The following is a 23,709-nucleotide window of genomic DNA, read 5'->3' on the forward strand; positions in this document are numbered from 1 at the left end:
TACAGACTAAATCGTCAAAAGAAGGGCTCCTCACGTTAGTTTACAGGTATCTCTTGTCGTTGCAGTTGTCACAGTGTTACCAGAGTTGTCATACACAGCACAAAATGGTGTGTACAAATAAATGAACAAAGGATTCATTTTTGTGTTCTTTATTTGAAAGACCAACAGATATGATGTAACTGATTGTGCTTCCTGAATGCCGTACGTCAGCCTTGTCTCAGCATATCCACCAGCTCCTGCTTTCTGTTCTGCCTGGCGAGGTCCAGGGGGGTCCTGCCGTTGCCATCCTGGGCCCCCCTGTCCGCCCCCGCCAGCAGGAGCTCAGCCGCCGCCTCTGAGTGGCCCCACAGTGCCGCCCAGTGCAGCGGCGTCCGCCCCCACAGAGCCCTGGTGTTGGGGTCAGCAGAGGCGCCGACCAGCAGCCGCACCACACCAGCGTGGCCATTGTATGCAGCCCAGTGCAGGGGCGTCCACTGCTCACAGCTGTCCCTGGCGTCGACCTCCGCGCCGGCGCCGACGAGGCAGCTGGCCGCCGCCACGTGACCCCCGCGTGCTGCCACGTGCAGGGCGGTCCGCTTGATGCTAGACTCCCTCGCCCCCACGCCCGCCCCCGCCGCCAGCAACTCGCGCAGCTGCTCCGCCGCGCCCTGCCTGGCCGCCTGTATCAGCCTCCTCCCTCTCTCCTGTTGAGAGAGGCTCCTGCAAAAAACATCGACACTCTCTCACTCTACTACACACACACACACACACACACACACACACACACACACACACACACCGAATGAAAGAAATCGTCACAGACGCCAAACTGCGAGCAGCCCTCAATACACTTCCGCCCAGCCACGAGTTACAAATCTAGAAATCTTCCCTCTAGGATACAGATCAACCAGCGTATGACAGACACATACCAGTATCCCATTATCGAAATCTGCTGCCGCTTCCCGTTAAAAATTGGTGCACTGCATCTCATTACCAGCTGTTTTAACTTTTTCTCCTAATTCACTCTGAGGAGTCACCTCCTGTGACCTCAGCATCCTGTTGGTAACCAATCTTTGAGCTTAAGAGAAACACACCTCTAACGGTTACTTGTGTGTGGAGCAATCCCTTCCGAGACTCGAGAAGAAAACACAGGCAAGTAATCAGATGTGTAAGTACAGAAATACAACTTCCTCGTCTGTTAACAAAACGTAGGTCGCCACACGGACAATATTAGTGAAAGCGAGAGCGGTGAATATTGGATCCATTGCTGGGTTTATGTATACTGTATACCAATGTTGTCTTCATCAAAATATTTTCCACTATACGTGAATACATTTATTCCAGTGTTTGTTCCGCTGTGTCAAACAATTCTGCAAGTTTTGTTATGATACCCTGTAGTTCTCTCAGCGGTGCACTTCAAATCTCATCTGTGTATGAAAAAGACAGCCCTTTACGGTTGGTCGTAATTTTTAGGAACAAAATTTCACATCGGGTGATCGTACAGCCAAGGGCGTCACCACAGTATCGTTTGTAGCCAAACACTCACGAACACGCAACGAATTCTAAGCAGATGCGTTATCGCAGTGCAGAAATCATCAACTGTTCCGCCACAAATCTATAGTCCGCGAGACGAGTGATTGGTAGTGACAGTTCCGGCGGGCAGACGGCGCTGTTGCCGAACGTGGCTCACAGCACGCGGCGCCCTGTCTGCTACACGCATTCTTTAGCAGCAGAAATAAAAGCGAGACAAAATACAAGTCGTATTGGTACGCGTGAATTTATTTAAAGTTGATGCTTGAAATATATTAACTCGAAAACTGATAAGAGCTATTTAGTACAAGTATCTAAGATGCTGAAACATAATAAAGTTATTTGTTAAACTTCACAACTGAAATGAAAACTATTTTCGCAAGTTGTTGAACATTAGCAGTTTTGGTTTCCATTGTTAAGTATTAGCATTATTAATTTGTTCTACTACAAGTTACAAAATAATTGGTCAGTGTATTAAGAGCTATAACCTGAAGGAAGTACTCACAATATGATGATCTGGTTGTAGATCGATAGCAAACTCCCTCCTTACATTCCTGAGTACGTTGTAGTTACTGTAATGGAAAAACACCACTCACATCACTGTCAGAATCTGATTTGACATTGTCTTCCTCAGCACTACTCCAACTATCACTGCTCTCTCCCAGATGTATAATTAAATTTTCGATGCATTCTTCCACAACCCCTTCGGTTTTGGCCGCCTCTCTGATGGCACTTGCAGTGCTGTTTACAATTTTAGCCCACGTCTCGTTTGTCACTTTATTGATAGCTGCTGGAAGGAGAGTTTCCACTTCAGAGATCGTGAATTTTTTATTGTTAGCAGCAATGTAATTTTTTATCTGCGCCCACACTCCTTCAATTGCATTGAAGTGACAGTGGTATGGAGGAAGCCGAACGATTTCATACCTGTGCCTTTTAGCAATCTCGTCAATTACATATGTTGGAAATTGGGGTTTCTTTTGTGCCACAATTTCGAGCAGTTTCGCCTTCCTTAAATCGTCTCTGAAATGTACTTTTCGCCGGTTCAACCACTGAATGATATCGTCTTTTTTTTGTTGCCAAGGTTGGTGCCTTATCGTTAACAACGGAATGATAAGGCGCATTGTCCATAACAATCACTGATGGACTTGTCAGATTCGTCATAAGCGATGTCTCGAACCACTCTTGAAATACTACACTGTTCATTTCTTCATGGTAATCTCCTGTCTTTTTTGACCGAAACATTTTCAAGCAGTTTGGCACAAAACCTTTCGATGTTCCTGCATGTAAGACAATAATACGCCCTCCTTTGCCAACAGGCACTGCCATTATCCCCTCGGGCGTTCCATCATTCCAGCCTCTACGTAAAGAATGGCTGGCATTGACCCAAGTTTCATCTAACCACTTTCGAATTCCACACCCATGATCCTACGCAGAAATCTGCACCGCCATGCAACTACATCTGTCCTTTCCATTAATATTTTGAGTCCGTTAAACAGTGAATAGCTGAAGCCTATGTCTTTCAACACTGTACGCAATGAAAATTTGCTCCCTTTAAAAAGATCGTCTTTCTGAAGCGACACCAGTAATTTAGATAGAGTGGGATGTTCCCTTCTCTTATAATAGCTGTATATATGACGACGAATAGCGTCTTTCTGAAAATCGTCCAAAGCTGTCACCTGCTTATTTCTCTGTCGCTTCTTTCCTGGTGTGTGCAGCTTTGTTGTGCCACTCTCGTCACAATCTACACTATACTGTTCTTTCCCTATCTTTACAACAGTGTTCTTACTTATTTTCAATGCTGCTGCAGTTCTCTTCACAACCTGAACAACAGGAATTAAGGGCCCACCTTTGTCCTTTTCTTTCTCAAAGTAATGCCTCACAGAGCACACGAATTCACGGGCCTGGGTGTGTAGCACACTTTTCTTCCTCCGTTTCACTTCTTGTGTTGGGCTGGTGCTACCCGCCGCACTAGACATTGTTTACAACGAAACATAAACAAAGAAACACTAGAAACAACAAAAACGAAATAAACTGCGAATTCAACTTCAGACAAACGACGAACGACCGCACCGCCTGCACGCGAGAGACACTGGTGAGTTTCATGAGCGAGCGCGACTGGGTTTCAGGGCGGCAACGTGGCCCTTGCTACCCGCTCAGTCTCTGGCTGCCTGCCTGCGGTCGCTAGGCAACGGAAAGACGCTACCGAGCTGTCAGTACCAAAGACTCGTCTCCCAGACTATAGAGGTTTTTCTTTTTTCGGATTGCGTCATGCCGCTGGCGTTGAGCTTGTAGGTTTTACTGCTTGCTGACCGTTTCACTGTGTGACAGGAATTTGTGCTGCACCAAACCGTTGACATCGAAGAAATATTTACACCAGTCGTAAACACTTCCCGTATTGATAGTAGATTCGCGAAAAGCAAAATGTAATGTCTCTAAAGGTTGATGAATTTGACTCCGTTCGCACAGCCAAATTTAATACAAACGCGATAATCCGATTTTACATTAAACAAATAATCGCCAATTCTACTAACACACCAATAACTTTTCCAAGATGTGACAACAGACAAAATATCCCATTTTCCTGATGTACACATACTTTTCCCGCACGTTTACCATCACAACGACAAAAAAGTCGTGCGAATCTCAGTTATAAAAAAAGCAAAATGGCGAGTTCGCCGTTACTTTTGAGCACTACTCGTGTAGCAAGAATTGTTGCGTTTAAGCGGACTGCATCAAAGGAAAGGCTTAAATTCTCCAGTACAGCTGCACTATGTGTTGTTTAAAAACCGTATCGGACGGAATGTATGCGCCAATTGTGGATGAAGTTGCAGACGAACACGCATTCAGACAAACAGGAATCCGCTTTTATATTTCTGAGAGATACGGGAACGCTGACATTTGATTCCTGTTCCCGCGTTAGTGCAATTTACTCCATAATGTCGTGTTTTTGTGGACAGGGCAGTCGCTGAGCTGGGAGTGAGCGGCGCCAGGCTGTGTGGCCAGACTGGGTCGCCGGGACAGCACTGTGGAGCGGAGAGGGCGCACGACTTGACGGACACACTGTACCGCGTCCAGGGCAGAGGGCGGCCAGGGCAGGCGACCCTCACAAGCGACGCCCCCTACCGCCTGTCGGCGACTGTCGAACACATTTCAGTATGTGCTCCAAGTATTTAAATAAAGTGTATTCCGTCTACGTACAATTGCGACTAGTTTCTAATTTCGACTTGAGACCAGGTGTTTCACCGTCAGGAAGCAAACGCGTGCCTTCAAAGAGAGACCAGGTCGAATGTTAGACTGAGCCGACAGCCGTGTCTGCACACGCAGGCGGCTGCGGCGTGGCGCACGCGAGCTGCAGGAAGGGCCTAGCGTCGGCCGGGCTGCCCCCTGTACTCGGCTGACTCGCCTGCAAGGGCTGCCGCCGTCTTCTCTAATGGCCGCACGGCCGCAATTGACAGACTTCGGCTGCGGAACGGCAGTCGGCGCTACATCAGGGTATTTTTAATAATGTGGCATCCAATAGATCGATATTTACTAAAATGTTGATACCGACTCTCGACATCTTGAAAAAAATGTGTGTCGGTGGACAAAATATCCAGACACTCCTGCGTATAAAAATAGCAGCTGCACATTATAAATATACTGCTGGTTGTAGAGTTGTAGAACTATCGACTTATCATTACATGTTCTGTACATCAACAACCTAACAGGGCGTGTACATGGACAAGGAAAAAAATTCACGCATTTTTCCTCGGCTTCTCGGTTAAAAATAGACTTTCTCCCGGGTCAAAATACACTTTTTCCGTGTTAAGCGACAATATACTCTTCCTCCCCACTGTAAAACTCATCACTTCTTTGATTGTTGTACCGACGTAGAATTCCCAGCACTTTAGGAAACTAAATTCAGCGCGGAAAGAAAAAAAAACGTTTTGCAAGACCTTTGATGTCGTGCATATGTTCCTATTATGGAGGTATACATTCGGATTCCCTCAAACACCGCATGTTACTTTCCGATGCATTGAAATCGAGATTGCGAAGAGCTTTTGTAAGCCAGCCATAGCTCATGTCACGTGATCTCGGCAGGTATTGACAGCACAGGACACGCGATATAGTCAGCCAATAGCAACATCACTCTTAAGTAGCGCCAAGACACAAATAATAAAAGCTCATGGTTTAAATTAATAAACACAGCGTTCACATACAATATTGGTCTCAAAGATTAATAAGCTGAAAGAGAAGCTAAGGCTGCACATACAATATTGATGATCTGTGCGCGTTTTACACTTTAATACACGTCACACTAACGTGATTGTAAAACTTTTAGTAACGACCCAAATGTCTCATCTTCTGGACTCTAAATTCCTCTAAATAGCTCGTCACCGAAGAGTTGATTTTTAAATGAGAGTCAAACGCTCTGTGATTCAATAAATTCATTGTACGTTCTCGCACATAGTTCATCTTGCGTAAAAGGAAATTTACGCTGTACGTTTTTGAAACCACCATTCTCAATATTTTCCCGCGACCTGTTAGAAATATGAGGTTCGTTTCAGCAGCTGACAGAGAGCGCCAGGTGGAAGGAGTCAGCGCGCTTGCGCAGCTACGATGACGCAGGAGGCCCTCATGTTCCTACGTGTGGAACTAAGGATCTTACATTATGTCACGAAAGAAACAAGACATCACATCTTAAGTGTGCCTTTCAGCATTTCATAGTCCTCGCAATTCGGCACATTGTTGTATCTATCTGCTGAAAGAATCTTACACTCGCATACGAGCTCTAGGTATGTTTTATATCAATTTATTGTATTTACGTGCTAGCATTTGTAATTTTGTACAAATGTCGTCCTTAGTAGCCAAGTCTTATAACCCACTGGCGAGATTATAGGATTAGATGAACAGAATGCTCTCTGGTTCGAGGCCAACAATGTATGTGATGTATGTTATGTTCTCGAGTATGCAAATTCTAGACACGCCTTGAAAGATAATGTTAGAGAAAAAGATACCTCACAGTAAAAAAAAATTGTACTGTAGCTGTAAGCGGCAAATTTTGTCAATGAAACCGGACTACATGTTAGTGCTAAACTCAACAATGCCTCTCACTGTTAAATTTAGTGATTGGGTGTTTGACGAAGTCTTGCTTTCCATTAGGGCGGGCGCCCAAGGGAGGACTTTTGTCGTGCAACTGTCTCGCCTTTTGCACAGAGTCTGTACAATCATATGTAAGAGCGCACACACACACAGCGACTCCCCAGAGACAACTTTTCAGTTGCTCCGGCCGCCGACAGAAGGGCGAACCAACAAATTGGTATTCAGCATCGACCCATGCCATCAATACCACAGGAGAGATTTTTTTATAATTAAAAAAAATCCGAGCCAGAACTTTGAAGTTGTATTATTCGAATACGTTTTCCACCTGTATCTTGTTGCAGAAATGGTTTTTTTATAGAACTGTTCAGCCAACAACTCTTCCTCACATTTCTCTGGCATAACCACACATAGCAAAACATTTCATATTTCAGTGGATGTTGCTTTCACTATTTTGCAGACTGTGCTAGCACAAATAAAGTACTTGTATGGAAGATCATTTAAACTTGATCCAGTCGCTGCATACCTGAAAAGTTATGTAACTGAATAATAGTTTTCATTTATATTTCACGAAAATAAATTAACATCTACAACAATGTCAAACATTTCAATTTATTGTCTGTTTCCTAGGAACACTGGTACAACAAAGACGGAAAAATCGAAGGACATGCTCTGCAAGAGAATTGTGTGAGCAAAAATTTGCCAAGTCGGGACAAGCAGCCACGGTAAGCGTGAAAGTACAAATCAACTTGTTTCTTCTACCAACCGTAGAACTACGTGATGCAAGTGGAAATGCTGACACAGTAATAAGCAATGAGGAACCTGAGGAAACAGAACCTTCAAAGACCACGAACCTTCAAAGGCCACCCATTGTTCTATCTCCACATACCTTCTACAATCCAAAGAAGAAGTTAGGAAGAAACTTTACTCGATATACTTCAAGAGAAGAAAGAAACTGCTTCATCAATGGAAGACCCTGCAACACAATTTGCATTGTCTCTTGTAGCTACGCTGAAACCAATACCCACACACCAAATGATTGATGCACAAATTGAGGTTCTTCAGGTAATGAGACTTTTACAGATCACGTGTGTACCAAATGACACATGTGACGGTTTCAGTCGTGGCGTTCGGTGTTCTAGCTTCTTCACCCCTGCATGTGTGTTTACTGGAACATCTACGTCTGACAATTAACCTACTGCCGGAAACAGCTCCTAAACCATCCTTACTACTCCTCATGATTGAGACAGTGTAAACTCATACCCGACAAATTTTTCTGGGCCTCCACATGGATCAGAAACTATGTACGATGTCACTACATGCAACAGTGTTTATACCTGCATTCATTTTCTGCCATTTCCATCAGTTGCTTTGGACATCTTTTATACAAAATGTAATGATTCCTGTTACTAACTGGATTGCTGGAATTAATAAATATCAAGCTAAATAAAAATGTGTAATTTCATGCAACCTACCGTAACGTAACACTGAGCCTCTCTTCGGGTGGAATCACCTGTCGCATTTGTATTTCGGTAGGAGGCGCGCATTTGTATTTCGGTAGGCGATGGCAGGCCCCAGAACCGCGACTAGCTTGTCACGTGACGTTACACTCGTGCGGAACTGAAGGATTTCTCTGGGTAACATCTTAGCTGTTGAAATATTAAAGTGACTTTCCCTTCATTTAGTCTTTCAGACTTAAGTTGGCGAATCCAGTAATTCCTTTCCCGTTTTGTCCTTTGTCGAATGATAACAGCACAAACCACTGCAGTCTCAAAACAATCCCTGTCAGGAAACAGTTGCTCATCTCGTGCGAGCTCTCGAAAGCAGAAGCAACAATAAAGCAACAAAGACGAAATGGTTGCGTGACAGTAAGTCTTCCGTGTACGTCTGCCCTTAGAAAACACGGTTTGGTGAAGAGCACGTTCAAAATTTACATCAATTACTACCTCATCTTGTCCCTAAAAATGAAAATTTGAAACATGTTCCTACTCTCGAAATTATTTGACGATTACTGCGATTACACTTACCGTGTCATCAGAGTGTAGAGAAGAAATTTGCAAAAGCATCACAGTCAGACACCCAAATAGAGAAGAAATGCCGAGGCTCGAGTACAATCCAAATTCGATAAATCTGAACCAAAGAATGAAGGAAAACTTGAGCACCGACTACCACGTGAACTATTTCAATATCGATGATGATGACTACACCCGAGACGAACTGGTTAACGATATCAAATATCTCCGTGAGGCTAAGTTGTTAGCATAATTTTTTAATGGGTCCAGATCTGTTAAAATTGTTGAAAAAATTTCAGAACCTTCGGTGCCACCTGAAGGAAACCCTGGAGGGATTTTTTCTCATCTTCCACCTTCCAGCGTTTTCTCTCTCTCTCTCTCTCTCGATAATCCGCGACATGATGGGAGCTGCTCCTTCTTGCATCTGTCGCCCGTCTTTAACTGAGGCGGCAGAACACAGGAACAGTGGCGACTCGCTAGCCTGAGGCAGACCAGGGAGCGAGGTCAAGCATTTGCAACTTGTACATACGGTTGGTGCGGCAATGAAGCACTTTCTGAAAGCACCTACAGTCACCTTATTTCTCGCACGAAATGTAAGGTTTTTGCCAGATAGGTGCAGCTCGTCTGAAGAGACCAAACGCAAACTTCAGTTCTCTCTAATTTTCAGCTGGCATGACCGTCCCATCTGTATTTCCGTAACGAGTAAAGCAAAACACGTACTGCAGTAATCTACACGGCGGAAACCTCGGCGACATCTGTTGACGGAAGAGAGCAGCTGCTGACAACGCTGCCACATCCTGCTTCTCTTAGTGTGCCACAGATTACAATAGGGAATGCTTCGCAGCGGTTCGTGCGCACAAACAGTGTTACGAAAACTGAATTAGCAGAAACACGGATTAAAAAAATATATATTGTGTAAGAAAATTCTCAACAATACTATTAAACATGGAAGGAGCAACACTTGGTAACCATTTGGTAGAGTATTACAGTGGTTTTAGAAAGTGCAGATTTTGCTCAGAACACATTTTCAACCTACAGTCCGTAATTCATCACAGATTTACAAAGTCCAAAGATATAGTTGTAACATTTCTATATTTTAAAAATGCATTTGACTCGGTTGATAGGGAAACACTTGATAAAGTGAACACAGAATTTTTTTTTTTTTTTTTGTTTGGATTTGGGGCGCAAAACTGCTATGGTCATTAGCGCCCGGTCCGTGACTTAGGAAACAATAAAAAGCCGGAAATGGAAACCAGCAGCAATGGGAACGAAAGTCATAAAATTTGAGAAACTAAAAGCAGAAGGAAGGCTTAAAAATCCACTACAGAAAGGGGTTGGTTGTCCCCAAAAAAAGCTTCAAATGACTGACGTCATTTCACTGGCGCTAATAAACTGGAGAACGCGGTCGGCTGAGCGCGTGTCGTCTGCTAAAATCGACGATATATCAGGCGTTAGCTGTAGACGGGAGCGTAACGGATTAAAATAGGGGCATTCAATTAAAAGGTGTCTTACCGTCCACAGCTGAGAGCAGTGGGGACAGAGTGGGGGAGGATCGCTGCTTAAAAGATGTCGATGGCTAAAAAGACAGTGCCCTATCCGAAGTCTAGTTAAAATTATCTCCTCCCGACGACGCGTTCGGCAGGAAGAGGTCCAAGCACAAGGAAGAGCTTTCACGTCCCGCAATTTATTATGGGGAAGTGTCGACCAATGCGCGTGCCATAAATGAACAACTCTGCGACATAAAACGCTCCGTAGATCGGTGAAGGGAATCGACTGAATAGCTGGCCGAGGAAGAGAGACTGCAGCCTTGGCCACTATATCGGCCGCCTCATTCCCACAGATACCAGCGTGTCCCGGGAGCCAGAGGAACGCCACCGAGACGCCCCCCCAGGTGGAGCAAGCGCAGACAGTCCTGAATCCGGTGGACCAGAGGGTGCACAGGGTAAAGAGCTTGGAGACTGAGGAGAGAGCTGAGAGAATCTGAGCAGATTACGTACTGTAGTCGCTGATGGCGGCGGATGTAGTGGACAGCCTGGAGAACAGCGTAAAGCTCCGCAGTATAAACCGAACACTGGTCGGGAAGCCGAAAGTGATTTGGGGTGTCGCCAACAATATAGGCACTCCCTACATCTAACGATGTTTTCGAGCCGTCGGTGTAAATAAATGTGGCGTCCGTCATTTGTGCACATAGGGCAGCAAATACCCGACGATAAACAAGTGAAGGGGTACCATCCTTGGGAAATCGACAAAGGTCTCTGAGCAGGCAGATCCGGGGACGGAGCCATGGTGGTGCTGTACCCCAAGTTGTCAAGAAGTTTTTAGGAAAGCGGAAGGAAAGAATGGAGCAGTTAACGGAAGTGGACTCCCGGTGGTAGTATGGAGGAGGGGCGGCCTGCATACCCTACATCAAAGGAGGCGTCGAAAAAAATGTCATGGGCTGGATTAGCAGGCATAGAAGACAGATGGCTAGCATAACGACTCAGAAGGACTGCTCGCCGATTGGACAGCAGAGGTTCAGCAGTCTCAGCATAAAGGCTTTCCACAGGGCTGGTGTAAAAGGCTCCAGACACTAAACGTAATCCACGGTGGTGGATAGAGTCGAGACGCCGAAGAATAGACGGCCGAGCAGAGGAGTAGACTATGCTTCCATAGTCCAATTTCGAGTGCACTAAGGCGCGATAGAGGCGGAGAAGGACCACTCGGTCCGCTCACCAGGAGGTAACATTCAGGACACAGAGGGTGTTGAGGGATCGCAGACAGCGAGCCGAAAGATAGGAAACGTGGGAGGACCAGCACAGTTTTCTGTCAAACATAAGACCCAAGAATTTAGCGACATCTGAAAACGGAAGGTTGACAGGTCCTAGATGTAAGGAGGGTGGAAGAAACTCCTTTCGTCGCCAAAAATTAACACAAACGGTCTTACTGGGAGAAAAACGGAAGCCGGTTTCGATGCTCCAAGAGTGGAAGAGATCGAGACATCCTTGAAGACGTTCAAGAAGGCTTGTCCGTTGAGAGCTGTAGTAGATCGCAAAATCGTCCACAAAGAGGGAGCCCGAGACATCAGGAAGGAGACAATCCATAATTGGATTTATGGCGATGGCAAACAGTACAACACTCAGCACGGAGCCCTGGGGTACCCCGTTTCCTTGGGAGAAGGTACGGGAGAGAGTAGTGTTCACCCGCACCCTAAATGTGCGCCCTGCCATAAATTCGCGAAGAGAAAGGGGCAGCCGGCCTCGAAAGCCCCAAGACAACAGTGTGCGGAGTATGCCTGTCCTCCCAACAGGTATCGTATGCTCTCTCCAGATCAAAAAATATTGCTACCGTTTGGCGTTTCCGGAGAAAATTGTTCATGATGTAAGTGGAGAGAGCAACAAGATGGTCAACTGCAGAACGATGCTTTCGGAATCCGCATTGGGCAGGTGTTAAAAGACTGCGGGATTCCAGCCACCAAGCTAAACGGTAATTCACCATACGCTCCAAAACCTTACAGACACTACTCGAGAGAGAAATGGGGCGATAGCTAGAGGGGAGATGTTTGTCCTTTCCAGGTTTCGGAACGGGAACGACGATAGCTTCCCGCCATCGTCTGGGAAAAGTACTGTCCGTCCAACTTCGATTATAAAGGTGAAGGAGGTAACGCAGACTGGTTGGTTGGTGTGGTCTTCAGTCCTGAGACTGGTTTGATGCAGCTCTCCATGATACTCTATCCTTTGCAAGCTTCTTCATCTCCCAGTACCTACTGCAACCTACATCCTTCTGAATCTGCTTAGTGTATACATCTCTTGGTTTCCCACTACGATTTTTACCCTCCACGCTGCCCTCCAATACTAAATTGGTGATCCCTTGATGCCTCAGAACATGTCCAACCAACCGATCCCTTCTTCTGGTCAAGTTGTGCCACAAACTCCTCTTCTCCCCAATCCTATTCAGTACCTCCTCATTAGTTATGTGATCTACCCATCTAATCTTCAGCATTCTTCTGTAGCACCACATTTCGAAAGCTTCTATTCTCTTCTTGTCCAAACTATTTACCGTCCATGTTTCACTTCCATACATGGCTACACTCCATACAAATACTTTCAGAAAAGACTTCCTGACACTTAAATCTATACTCGATGTTAACAAATTTCTCTTCTTCAGAAACGCTTTCCTTGCCATTGCCAGTCTACATTTTATATCCTCTCTACCTCGACCATCATCAGTTATTTTGCTCCCCAAATAGCAAAACTCCTTTACTACTTTAAGTGTCTCATTTCCTAATCTAATACCCTCAACATCACCCGACTTAATTCGACTACATTCCATTATCCTCGTTTTGCTTTTGTTGATGTTCATCTTATATCCTCCCTTCAAGACACCATCCATTCCGTTTAACTGCTCTTCCAAGTCCTTTGCTGTGTCTGACAGAAGTACGTCATCGGCGAACCTCAAAGTTTTTATTTCTTCTCCATGGATTTTAATACCTACTCCGAATTTTTCTTTTGTTTCCTTTACTGCTTGCTCAATATACAGATTGAATAACATCGGGGAGAGTCTACAACCCTGTCTTACTCCCTTCCTAACCACTGCTTCCCTTTCATGTCCCTCGGCTCTTATAACTGCCATCTGGTTTCTGTACAAATTGTAAATAGCCTTTCGCTCCCTGTATTTTACCCCTGCCACCTTTAGAATTTGAAAGAGAGTATTCCAGTCAACATTGTCAAAAGCTTTCTCTAAGTCTACAAATGCTAGAAACGTAGGTTTGCCTTTCCTTAATCTTTCTTCTAAGATAAGTCGTAAGGTCAGTATCGCCTCACGTGTTCCAACATTTCTACGGAATCCAAACTGATCTTCCCCGAGGTCAGCTTCTACTAGTTTTTCCATTCGTCTGTAAAGAATTCGTGTTAGTATTTTGCAGCTGTGGCTTATTAAACTGATAGTTCGGTAATTTTCACGTTTGTCAACACCTGCTTACTTTGGGATTGGAATTATTATATTCTTCTTGAAGTCGGAGGGTATTTCGCCTGTTTCATACATCGCAGACTATGGGTTGATAAATGCAGCAACATTTGGACATGGATACCATCCGGTCCTCGGGCAGAGGAGCGAGAAGAAGAGAGGGCATGTTGGAGTTCCCGCATGGAGAAAACAGTATTGTAGCTTTCGTGATATTGAGAGAAGAAAGCAAGATGTCGCACTTCCGCTGCACGTTTCTTCGGGAGAAACGCTGGTGGGTAATTTGAAGAGCTCTAAATCTCAGCAAAGTGCTGACCCAATGAGTTAGAAATTGCGACGGGGTCCACTAAGGTATCATGCACGACAATGAGCCCAGAGACCGGGAAGAAACTAGGCGCGTCTGAGAACCGTCGAAGCCGACTCCAAACTTCCGAGGAGGAATTTTTTTTTTTTTTTTTTTTTTTTTTTTTTTTTTTTTTTTTTTTTTTTGTGGTTTTAGGGCGCACAACTTCAATGGTCATTAGCGCCCTGACTACTCTAAGAATGCACCGCGAGGCACAAGTTGACCACAACAACTAAAAGGGAAAACACGATAAAAGACAGACTGACAGGCATAGGATTAAAAAACAGCATCATCAAATGTCCTTAGCGAGGTTTGTCAAATTGATAAAACGAAGAACACGAGCAGCTGCTCGTGGGTCATCCGCTAAAATGGCATCGAAAGTATTTGGCAGGTTAAGATCGAGGCGCAGTGTGTTAAGATCTGGACAGGACATTAAAATGTGTCTAACCGTCAGCAAGTGCCCACATAGGCAGAACGGCGCCGGCGCAGCCGTCAGCAGATGGCGATGGCTGAACCGGCAGTGTCCAATTCTTAACCGGGCTAAAACGACCTCCTCCCGCCGAGAAGGGCGTGAGGAGGACGTCCAAGCCACGGGAAGAGGTTTTAAGGCCCGAAGCTTGTTGTCGGTAAGTGCAGCCCAATCGGCATGCCACAGAGATAAGATGCGCCGACAAATCACCCTGCTAAAATCGGACGAAGGGACGCAACAAGAAGCTGTCCGAGACTGGAGGACCGCAGCCTTGGCCGCGGCATCTGCAGCTTCGTTTCCAGGGATACCGACATGGCCAGGAACCCACATAAAGCTAACTGGAGAACCGACGTCCACCAGCTGCTGAAGAGAGCGTTGGATCCGGTGTACGAAAGGGTGAACCGGGTACGGATCACTGAGGCTCTGGATGGCGCTCAGGGAATCTGAGCAGATGACATAAGCAGAATGTCGGTGGCGGCAGATGTAAAGAACAGCCTGGTAGAGGGCAAAGAGCTCAGCTGTGAAGACCGAACAATGGCCATGGAGCCGGTATTTGAAACTTTGTGCCTCGACAATAAAGGAACACCCGACCCCGTCATTGGTCCTAGAGCCATCTGTATAAATGAAAGTCATGTCGATGAACTTCGAACGAAGTTCCAAAAAACGGGAGTGGTAGACTGAACCGGGGGTGACCTCTTTTGGGAGCGAGCTGAGGTCAAGGTGAACGCGGACCTGAGCCTGGAGCCAAGGTGGCGTGCGGCTCTCGCCCACTCGAAAGGTTGCAGGTAGTGAAAAATTAAGGTGTTGAAGGAGGCGACGAAAGCGAACTCCAGGGGGTAGCAGGGCAGAGACAGACAACCCGTATTGACGGTCAAGAGAGTCGTCAAAAAAAGAACGATAAGACGGATGGTCGGGCATTGACAGTAGCCGACAGGCATACCGACAAAGCACTATATCGCGCCGGTAGGTGAGTGGCAATTCGCCAGCGTCAGCATGAAGACTCTCTACGGGACTGGTATAAAATGCTCCGATCGCAAGTCGTAAACCCCGATGTTGTATGGAGTTGAGGCGGCGTAAGATGGATGGCCGTGCAGAGGAGTATACGAAGCTCCCATAATCCAGCTTGGAGCGGACGATCGACCAATATAGACGAAGTAGTACGGTTCGATCCGCTCCCCACGACAGACCACTGAGAACACGGAGGATATTTAAAGAACGGGTACAACGGGCGGCCAAATATGACACATGTGGAGACCAGCTAAGTTTCCTGTCAAATGTAAGGCCTAAAAATTTGGTTGTCTCCACGATTGGGAGAGCAACGGGACCGAGTCGTAAGGACGGTGGGAGAAACTCTTTGTAGCGCCAGAAGTTAATACAGACCGTCTTCTCGGCTGAAAAACGGAAGCCATTGGCGACACTCCAGGAGTAAAGACGGTCAAGACAACGCTGAAGACAGCTCTCCAGGACACGTGTACACTGCGCGCTGCAATAGATGGTAAAATCGTCCACGAAAAGGGAGCCTGATACATCAGCTGGGAGGCAATCCGTTATTGGATTGATCGCGATGGCGAAGAGAGCGACGCTCAAAACTGAGCCCTGTGGCACCCCATTCTCCTGGCGAAAGGTGTCGGACAGGACAGAACTCACACGTACCCTGAACTGTCGATCCATTAAAAAGGAACGAATAAAAAGAGGGAGGCGACCGCGAAGGCCCCATGTATGCATGGTGCGGAGAATGCCCGCCCTCCAACAGGTGTCGTAAGCCTTCTCCAAATCAAAGAACACAGCCGCGGTCGGGCGCTTCCGCAAGAAGTTATTCATAATGAAGGTCGACAAGGTAACCAGATGGTCAACAGCAGAGCGGCGCCTACGAAATCCACATTGTACATTGGTAAGTAGGCGTAGAGACTCGAGCAGCCAAACCAATCGAGAGTTAACCATTCGCTCCATCACTTTACAGACACAGCTGGTAAGCGAGATAGGTCGATAACTGGAAGGCAAGTGCTTGTCCTTCCCCGGCTTAGGAATCGGGACAACAATAGACTCGCGCCAGCATGCGGGAACATGTCCCTCAATCCAGATGCGATTGTATGTACGAAGAAGAAAACCTTTACCCGCAGGAGAAAGGTTCTTCAGCATCTGAATATGAATAGAATCTGGCCCTGGAGCGGAGGACCGTGATCGGCCAAGTGCGTTTTCGAGTTCCCGCATGGTGAATGGGGCATTATAACTTTCACAATTCGAGGAGCGGAAGTTAGGTGGCCTAGCCTCCTCTGCCTGTTTGCGGGGGAGGAAGGCAGGGTGGTAATGAGCGGAGCTCGAAACCTCTGCGAAAAAGCGGCTGAAGGCATTGGAGATAGCCTCAGGGGTCACAAGGACGTCATTCGCGACCTTCAAGCCAGAAACTGGTGAGTGGACCTTAGTGCCAGATAGCCGGCGCAGGCTACCCCAGACAACATAAGAAGGAGTAAAACTGTTGAAGGTGCTTGTGAAAGCAGCCCAGCTGGCTTTCTTTGATAATACGACGACACTGAGCACGTAATCGTTTATAATTGACACAATTCGCCACTGTAGGGTGGCGTTTAAATGTGCGCAAAGCACGTCGACGAGCACGTAAAGCGTCTCTACATGCTGCGGTCCACCAGGGGACCGGTACGCGACGTGGAGAAGGAGGGTGAGGGATGGAATATTCAGCAGCAGCGAGAATGACTTCCATGAGGTGTGCGACCTGACGATCGCAGCTTGTAAAGGTTTGATCCTGAAAGGTCGCCCTGGAAGAGAAGAGCCCCCAGTCTGCCTTGGAGATGGTCCAATTAGAGAAGCACGGAGAGGGGGTATGCTGCAGGAGATGGATAACACACGGGAAGTGGTCGCTCGAATATGTATCAGAAAGTGCATACCACTCAAACCGGCGTGCAAGTTGGGGAGTACATATAGAGAGGTCTAAATGGGAATAGGTGTGAGATGTGTCCGAAAGAAAAGTAGGGGCGCCAGTATTGAGGCAGACAAGATCGAGCTGGTTGAAAAGGTCTGCTAACAAGGAGCCCCTCGGGCAGGATGCTGGAGAGCCCCAAAGGGGATGGTGGGCATTGAAGTCTCCAGTTAACAAAAATGGTGCAGGTAGCTGCGCAATAAGTTGCATCACGTCTGCCCTGGTAACGGCAGATGACGATGGAGTGTAAACGGTACAAAAGGAAAACGTAAAAGTGGGGAGAGTAATGCGGATGGCAACTGCCTGCAGGCCGGTGTGCAACGTGATGGGATCGTAGTAAATATCATCCCGGACCAGCAACATAACCCCTCCATGAGCTGGGATACCTACCACAGGGGGTAGGTCAAAACGCACAGAGGTGTAGTGTGGCAAGGCAATTTGATCGCATGGGCGTAGCTTCGTTTCCTGGAGGGCTACGACGAGCGGACGGTGCAAGCGGAGCAGCAACTTCAAGTCCTCTCGGTTGGAGCGAATGCTGCGAATATTCCAGTGAATAAGTGCCATCGTAAGAAAAGGAAGATGAGAGAAGTGGTCACCTCGAAGGCCGCTTAGGGCCTGGCTTCGAGCGAGCACTGCCGCCGCTATCAGTAGGCGGACAGTCATCGTCCATTGGGTCTATAGGGTCATCGGCTATCTCGGGAGGATGGCCGGGAGGGGGAGCTTCCTCCGCCAGTGAACGGCCAGATGTACGGCTACCAGCGGTGCGGCCAGGCGAAACGGATGACGGCCTGGGGCGGCAACCGCTGGGTGGCGCAGGAGAAGAAATGCGCCGTGGCGGAGAAGGAGAACTGTGCTTCCTATGCGCCTTTTTGGAAGGATGGGTAGTGGAAGTACCGGTCGAAGGCTGGGAGGTCGAGGTACGGAGGAAGTCTGCACGGGATGGTTCCTTCTTGAAGGCCCGTGCATCTGACTTCGATGTCTTCGTCTTAGCAGAAGCTGAGGAAGGTGCTCGTGTCTGTGGGGTGATGGGAGGAAGTGGAGACGTCGACCGCGCGATCTTAGCACTGGCCGAACGGACGACCGTGGTGCTGAAGGTCAGATCGCATGTCTGGGTTGCTACCTCCCGGGTAGTCCGAGGAGAGGCGAGGACAGTACTGTATTTCCCCGCTGGGAGCAGCGTGGGCTTCCTACTAGCCAATAGCTTGCGAGCAGCCGAGGTGGACACTTTCTCTTTGACTCGAATTTATTGGATACAGCGTTCTTCCTTATAGACAGGACAGTCGCGGGAGGATGCGGCATGGTCACCCTGACAGTTCACACAGCGAGGAGACGGAGGTGGACAATCACCCTCATGGGCATCCCTGCCAAAAGTGACACATTTAGCCGCATTGGAACAAGACTGTCGAGTGTGGTTGAAACGCTGACACTGGTAGCAGCGCGTAGGTGTCGGGACATAGGGGCGAACAGAAATAACCTCGTAGCCCGCCCTGATGCGCGGTGGCAGCTTAACACTATCGAAGGTCAAGAAAATTGTCCGGGTCGGTACAAGGTCATTGTTGACCTTTTTCATGACCCTATGGACAGCCGTCACGCCCTGCTCAGCGAGGAATGATTGAAGCTCCTCGTCAGTCAATCCGTCGAGGGAGCTAGTATAGACTACACCACGAGACGAATTCAAAGTTCGGTGGGCCTCCACCCGGACAGGGAACGTGTACAGGAGGGTGGCCCGAAGCAGTTTTTGTGCCTGAAAGGCACTCTCAGTTTCTAGTAATAAGGTGCCGTTACGCAACCTGGTACAAGATTTGACAGATCCGGCTATGGCATCTACGCCCTTCTGAATAACGAAAGGGTTGACAGAGGAAAAATCCTTTCCGTCCTCAGATCGAGAAACTACGAGGAACTGTGGGACAGGCGGTAGTACTTTTGTCACTGTTGGCTGGTCACGTTTCCGTTTTTGGGTCGAAGTCGAAAGAGATGGAGTAGAATCCATTGCGGAGGAATCCCCCATGATTGCCAGCGTCTCCGATGGCGCGCTCCTTCCTTGTGGGGACCCTCTCAGAGGGCACTCCCGCCTTAGGTGAATGTTTACACCTCAGGTCACACCTCCCGAGAAACAGACGGAGGGACCAAGAGGAGGAAGTGAAGGTGTTAAATGAGCTAATAAAGAATTTCCAGCTTGCCTTCTTGCTATCGCGGATGACGCGACGGCATCGCGCACGGAGCTGCTTATAGCGGATACAGTTGGCCAAAGTAGGATGGTGACGGAAAATGCGAAGAGCACGTCGCCGCTCACGTATTGCGTCACGGCATGCCTCGTTCCATCAAGGAACTGGGGGGCGCCGGGGCAATTCGGAGGTGCGTGGTATTGAACGTTCCGCAGCTGTAAGAATAACGTCGGTAATATGTGTGACCTCATCGTCGACGCTGGGAAAGCGACGGTCATCGAATGTCGCTAGAGACGAAAAAAGTGTCCAATCGGCTTGGGCAAACTTCCAGCGTCGCAGGCGCATATATGGCAGTTGAGGCTGCAGTCTAAGGACACATGGAAAGTGGTCACTCGAGTTTGTATCATCAAGGGCGAACCACTCGAAGCGCCGAGCTAGCGGAACAGTACCGACCGCAAGGTCCAAATGAGATAAATTTGTCGTGGAGGCAGACAAAAATGTGGGGACCCCAGTGTTGAGGCAAACTAGATCCGCTTGGTGGAAGACGTCTAGCAATAGGGAGCCACGTGGACAAGGATGTGGAGATCCCCAAAGCGGGTGGTGGGCATTGAAGTCCCCAACCAGCAAATAGGGGGGTGGAAGCTGATCAAGAAGATGAAGGAGATCAGCTCGTGCCATTGGTGTGGACGATGGAATGTATACAGTACAAAGAGAGAACGTGTATCCAGAAAGGGAAAGACGGACGGCGACAGCTTGGAAGGAACTGTTTAAGGGGTTTGGGTGATAATGGAGAGTATCATGGAGAAGAATCATGAGTCCTCCATGGGCTGGAGTGCCTTCAACAGAGGGGAGGTCATATCGGACGGACTGAAAAAGAGGGAGAACAAAGCGGTCATGGGGACGCAGCTTTGTTTCCTGAAGACAGAAGATGACCGGCGAGTAGGATCGTAAGAGGATCGACAATTCATCCCGATTGGCTCGAATGTCGCGGATATTCCAGTGGATAATGGACATAGGGTGAACAGAAAATGGAGGAATGTGACCAAATTTGCTGTCAACTCAACGACTGCTCAGAGCTTGCGACCGACAGCATGGAATGGCATTCAGCTGAAGGCAGAAGATCCTGATCCATAGGTTGGTCAGGAGCAGCTCCTGCCACCAGCGATCGGCCGGTTGACTGGCCACCAGCAGTGCGCCTCGGCGACACAGAAGACGGCCGAGGGCGATTTCCGCCAGGTGGTGCTGTAGATGGGACACGCCTTGGCGGAGAAGGAGAGGAACTGGGTTTCTTTGTAAAAACTCTTCACGAGTATGCTCTTTTTTAGAAGACTTGTTGTCTGACTTTTGGGCTCGAGATTTAGCAGAACCCGACGAAGGGTGAGCCATAGAGTGGGCAGGCGAAAGTGGTGAGGTTGAACGGGCGATCTTTCCGCTGGCCGATCTGACGACCGTGGCACTAAAGGTGAGGTCGCATGTCTGCGTGGCCGCCTCCTTTGTTGGCTGAGGAGAAGTAAAGACAGTGCTGTATTTTCCTGTCTGAGGCACGGTGGGCTGTCGACTGGCGAATAATTTTCGAGCAGCAAAGGTCGACACCTTTCCCTTCACTCGTATTTCCTGGATGAGCTTTTTGTCCTTAAAAACGGGGCAATCTCGAGAGGAAGCAGCGTGGTCACCCATACAGTTGATGCAGCGAGGGGATGGAGGTGGACAAGCACCCTCATGGGCATCCTTAACACACGTAACACATTTGGCCGGATTGGAACAGGACTGGCTGGTGTGATTGAACCGCTGACGCGTAGGGTTTGGGACGTAAGGGCGAACGGAAATTATCTCATAGCCTGCTTTGATTTTCGATGGGAGTTGAACTTTGTCAAATGTCAAGAAGACAGTGCGGGTTGGAATGATGTTCGTGTCAACCCTTTTCATAACACTATGAACAGCCGTTACGCCCTGGTCAGACAGGTAGTGCTGAATTTCTTCGTCAGACAATCCATCGAGGGAGCGTGTATAAACGACTCCACGCGAGGAATTTAAGGTACGGTGCGATTCCACACGGACAGAGAAGGTGTGGAGCAGAGAAGTACGCAGCAATTTTTGTGCCTGGAGGGCACTGACTGTTTCTAACAACAAGGTGCCATTCCGTAATCTGGAACAAGACTTTACAGGACCTGCAATTGCGTCGACACCTTTCTGAATAATGAAAGGGTTGACCGTGGAGAAGTCGTGACCTTCGTCAGACCGAGAAACAACAACGAACTGTGGCAACGATGGAAGAACTGTCTGTGGCTGAGACTCAGTGAACTTACGTTTGTGAGCAGACATAGTGGAAGGTGAGGAAACCATTGCGGAAGAATCCCCCATGATTACCGGCGTCTCCGATGGCGCGCTTCTCCCTTGTGGGGGCCCTCTCTGAGGGCACTCCCGCCTTAGATGATTGTTCACACCTCAGGTCACACCTCCCGACAAACGGACGGAGGGACCAATCGGCACTTTCGGAAGGTATCAGCTCGGGTAATCACCCCTCCCTGGGCCTGGCCGTTACCAGGGGGTACGTACGTTCCTACCTGTCTACCCGGGGCGGGGAATTACGCGTTACCCCGTCACCGGCTACGCATGGAAGTGCGTGGGTCGGCTTTCAGACACGCACAGGGAGGAAAAAAGAGAAAGGGAAAGGAAAGAAGAGGGGTCTCAAACGCCGCAGCGGAGAAAAGGGCAAAGAGAAGAGGGAAGGAAAAGAGAAGGACAGAGGAAGGACGAAGACTTGCAAGTGTAGAAAGCAAGGAATTTGGAACAGTTTCGAGTGTCTGTCTCCGGACGTAGGCACAAACCATACTCCCAGAGGGGGAGAAAGGGAAGGAAAGAGCCAGAGGTGAGGGGGGGGCGAAGATGAGGGGGGGGGGGGGAAGGATGTGGAAAGGGAAGGTATGCAGCCCGGAAGGGAAGGAGGGCCACATTAGCTCGGGGTCCCGTGCTCGCTATGCACGAGTCCACAAAAGAGTTGTGGACCCCCTGGGGGGATCAGAGAATTTGGCATCAAACCTAAATTAGCAAACCTTACTCGTTCAAACGCTCGAGAACACCACATCAAAAGTAAAGTTTCGGGATGATATATCGAAGGCATTCGACATAAAAACAAGTGGAAGGCAAGGTAATGGCTTGTTTCCACTCCTCTTAACTGTGCACTTGAGAAAATAGTAAGAGTGTGCAAACAAAAACTGAAAGAGCAGAAGCTATCACCAGTCAGACTGGGAACTAAAAACAAAGGTACTGAAATTCACTGTTTAGCATTTGCGAATGATTTTGCCATTCTCTCTGAAAATCTAACAAATGCTGGAATACAAATCAGTCTTACAAGAAATATCCAACAAAGTAGGTTGAATATCTTAGAAAAATAAAATTTATGACAAATATAAAAAATGCTCTCGAATCCCTAGCAACAGATATTGGCCAGATAAAGATGGTAAATAAATTTAAATATTTGCGAGTAATTATTCAAGAAAATGGCTTAGAAAAATTTGTTTTAGAAGGGAGTACATAAAATGGAGAGCACTTGTGAAATAACAAGGAATATCTGCAACAAAAGGTGCCTCTCTAAACATTTGAAGATGCAGCACTACATCACAGTAGAAAAACCAGAGTTTCTTTATGGAAATTAATGTTTAGTACTGAACTACGAATTATACAAAACTGAAGTCCTAGAAAGAAATTCGAAAAATAGTTGGGCACCAAAAAATACAGAAGCAATGAAGAAGTTTATCGTAGCATTGAAAACATAAATGGAACACTACAAAAGAGGCAATTTTTTGGACACTTACACAGAATGAACAGCAACAGGTTTAACCAAACAGGTTTTTAGATATCTTTGGGACAAGAAGTCAACAATAGCCTGGACTCAAGAAGTTAGGAAAGATATTGAAAGAAACAACATGAGTGAGAAAGATGAAAGAGAAAGATTTTCAAGAGGGAAGCGTAAAAAATTGAAGGATTGCAAGGCAAGAGGGAGAAAAAGACAGTGTAAAAATGGCCCCAGGACAGAAAAAGGATATGTAGTGAAATGATGAAAGAATACTAAAGGAAAAAGAAAAACAACAAAGAGGAGGCACTGAAATTGGTGCGTGGTCCTTAGATGAGCCAAATGAAAAAAAAAAATTGAAGGTTAAAGAAAATAAAACTTAAGGAATTAAGAGCCCTTGCGTAAGACCTCAGAATCAAAGGTTTGTACAAAATGAGAAATTATGGAAATTAATGTTTAGTACTGAACT

The 23,709-nt window shown here is 47.3% G+C and overlaps 1 protein-coding gene across 1 annotated transcript in view; it reads right to left on the reverse strand.

The window, feature by feature from the left end:
- Positions 1–206: 206 nt before the first annotated feature.
- The window catches only part of LOC124719873 (GA-binding protein subunit beta-2-like), a 63,840-nt gene continuing 40,337 nt past the window's right edge, over positions 207–23,709 (reverse strand). Inside the window, exon 2 of the mRNA XM_047245055.1 lies at positions 207–699. Within this exon, the coding sequence (XP_047101011.1) occupies positions 207–699 (493 nt within the window). The remainder of the gene's footprint in view (positions 700–23,709) is intronic.

Source organism: Schistocerca piceifrons, chromosome 11 (assembly GCF_021461385.2).
Source record: "Schistocerca piceifrons isolate TAMUIC-IGC-003096 chromosome 11, iqSchPice1.1, whole genome shotgun sequence".
Taxonomy (NCBI): Eukaryota; Metazoa; Arthropoda; class Insecta; order Orthoptera; family Acrididae; genus Schistocerca; species Schistocerca piceifrons.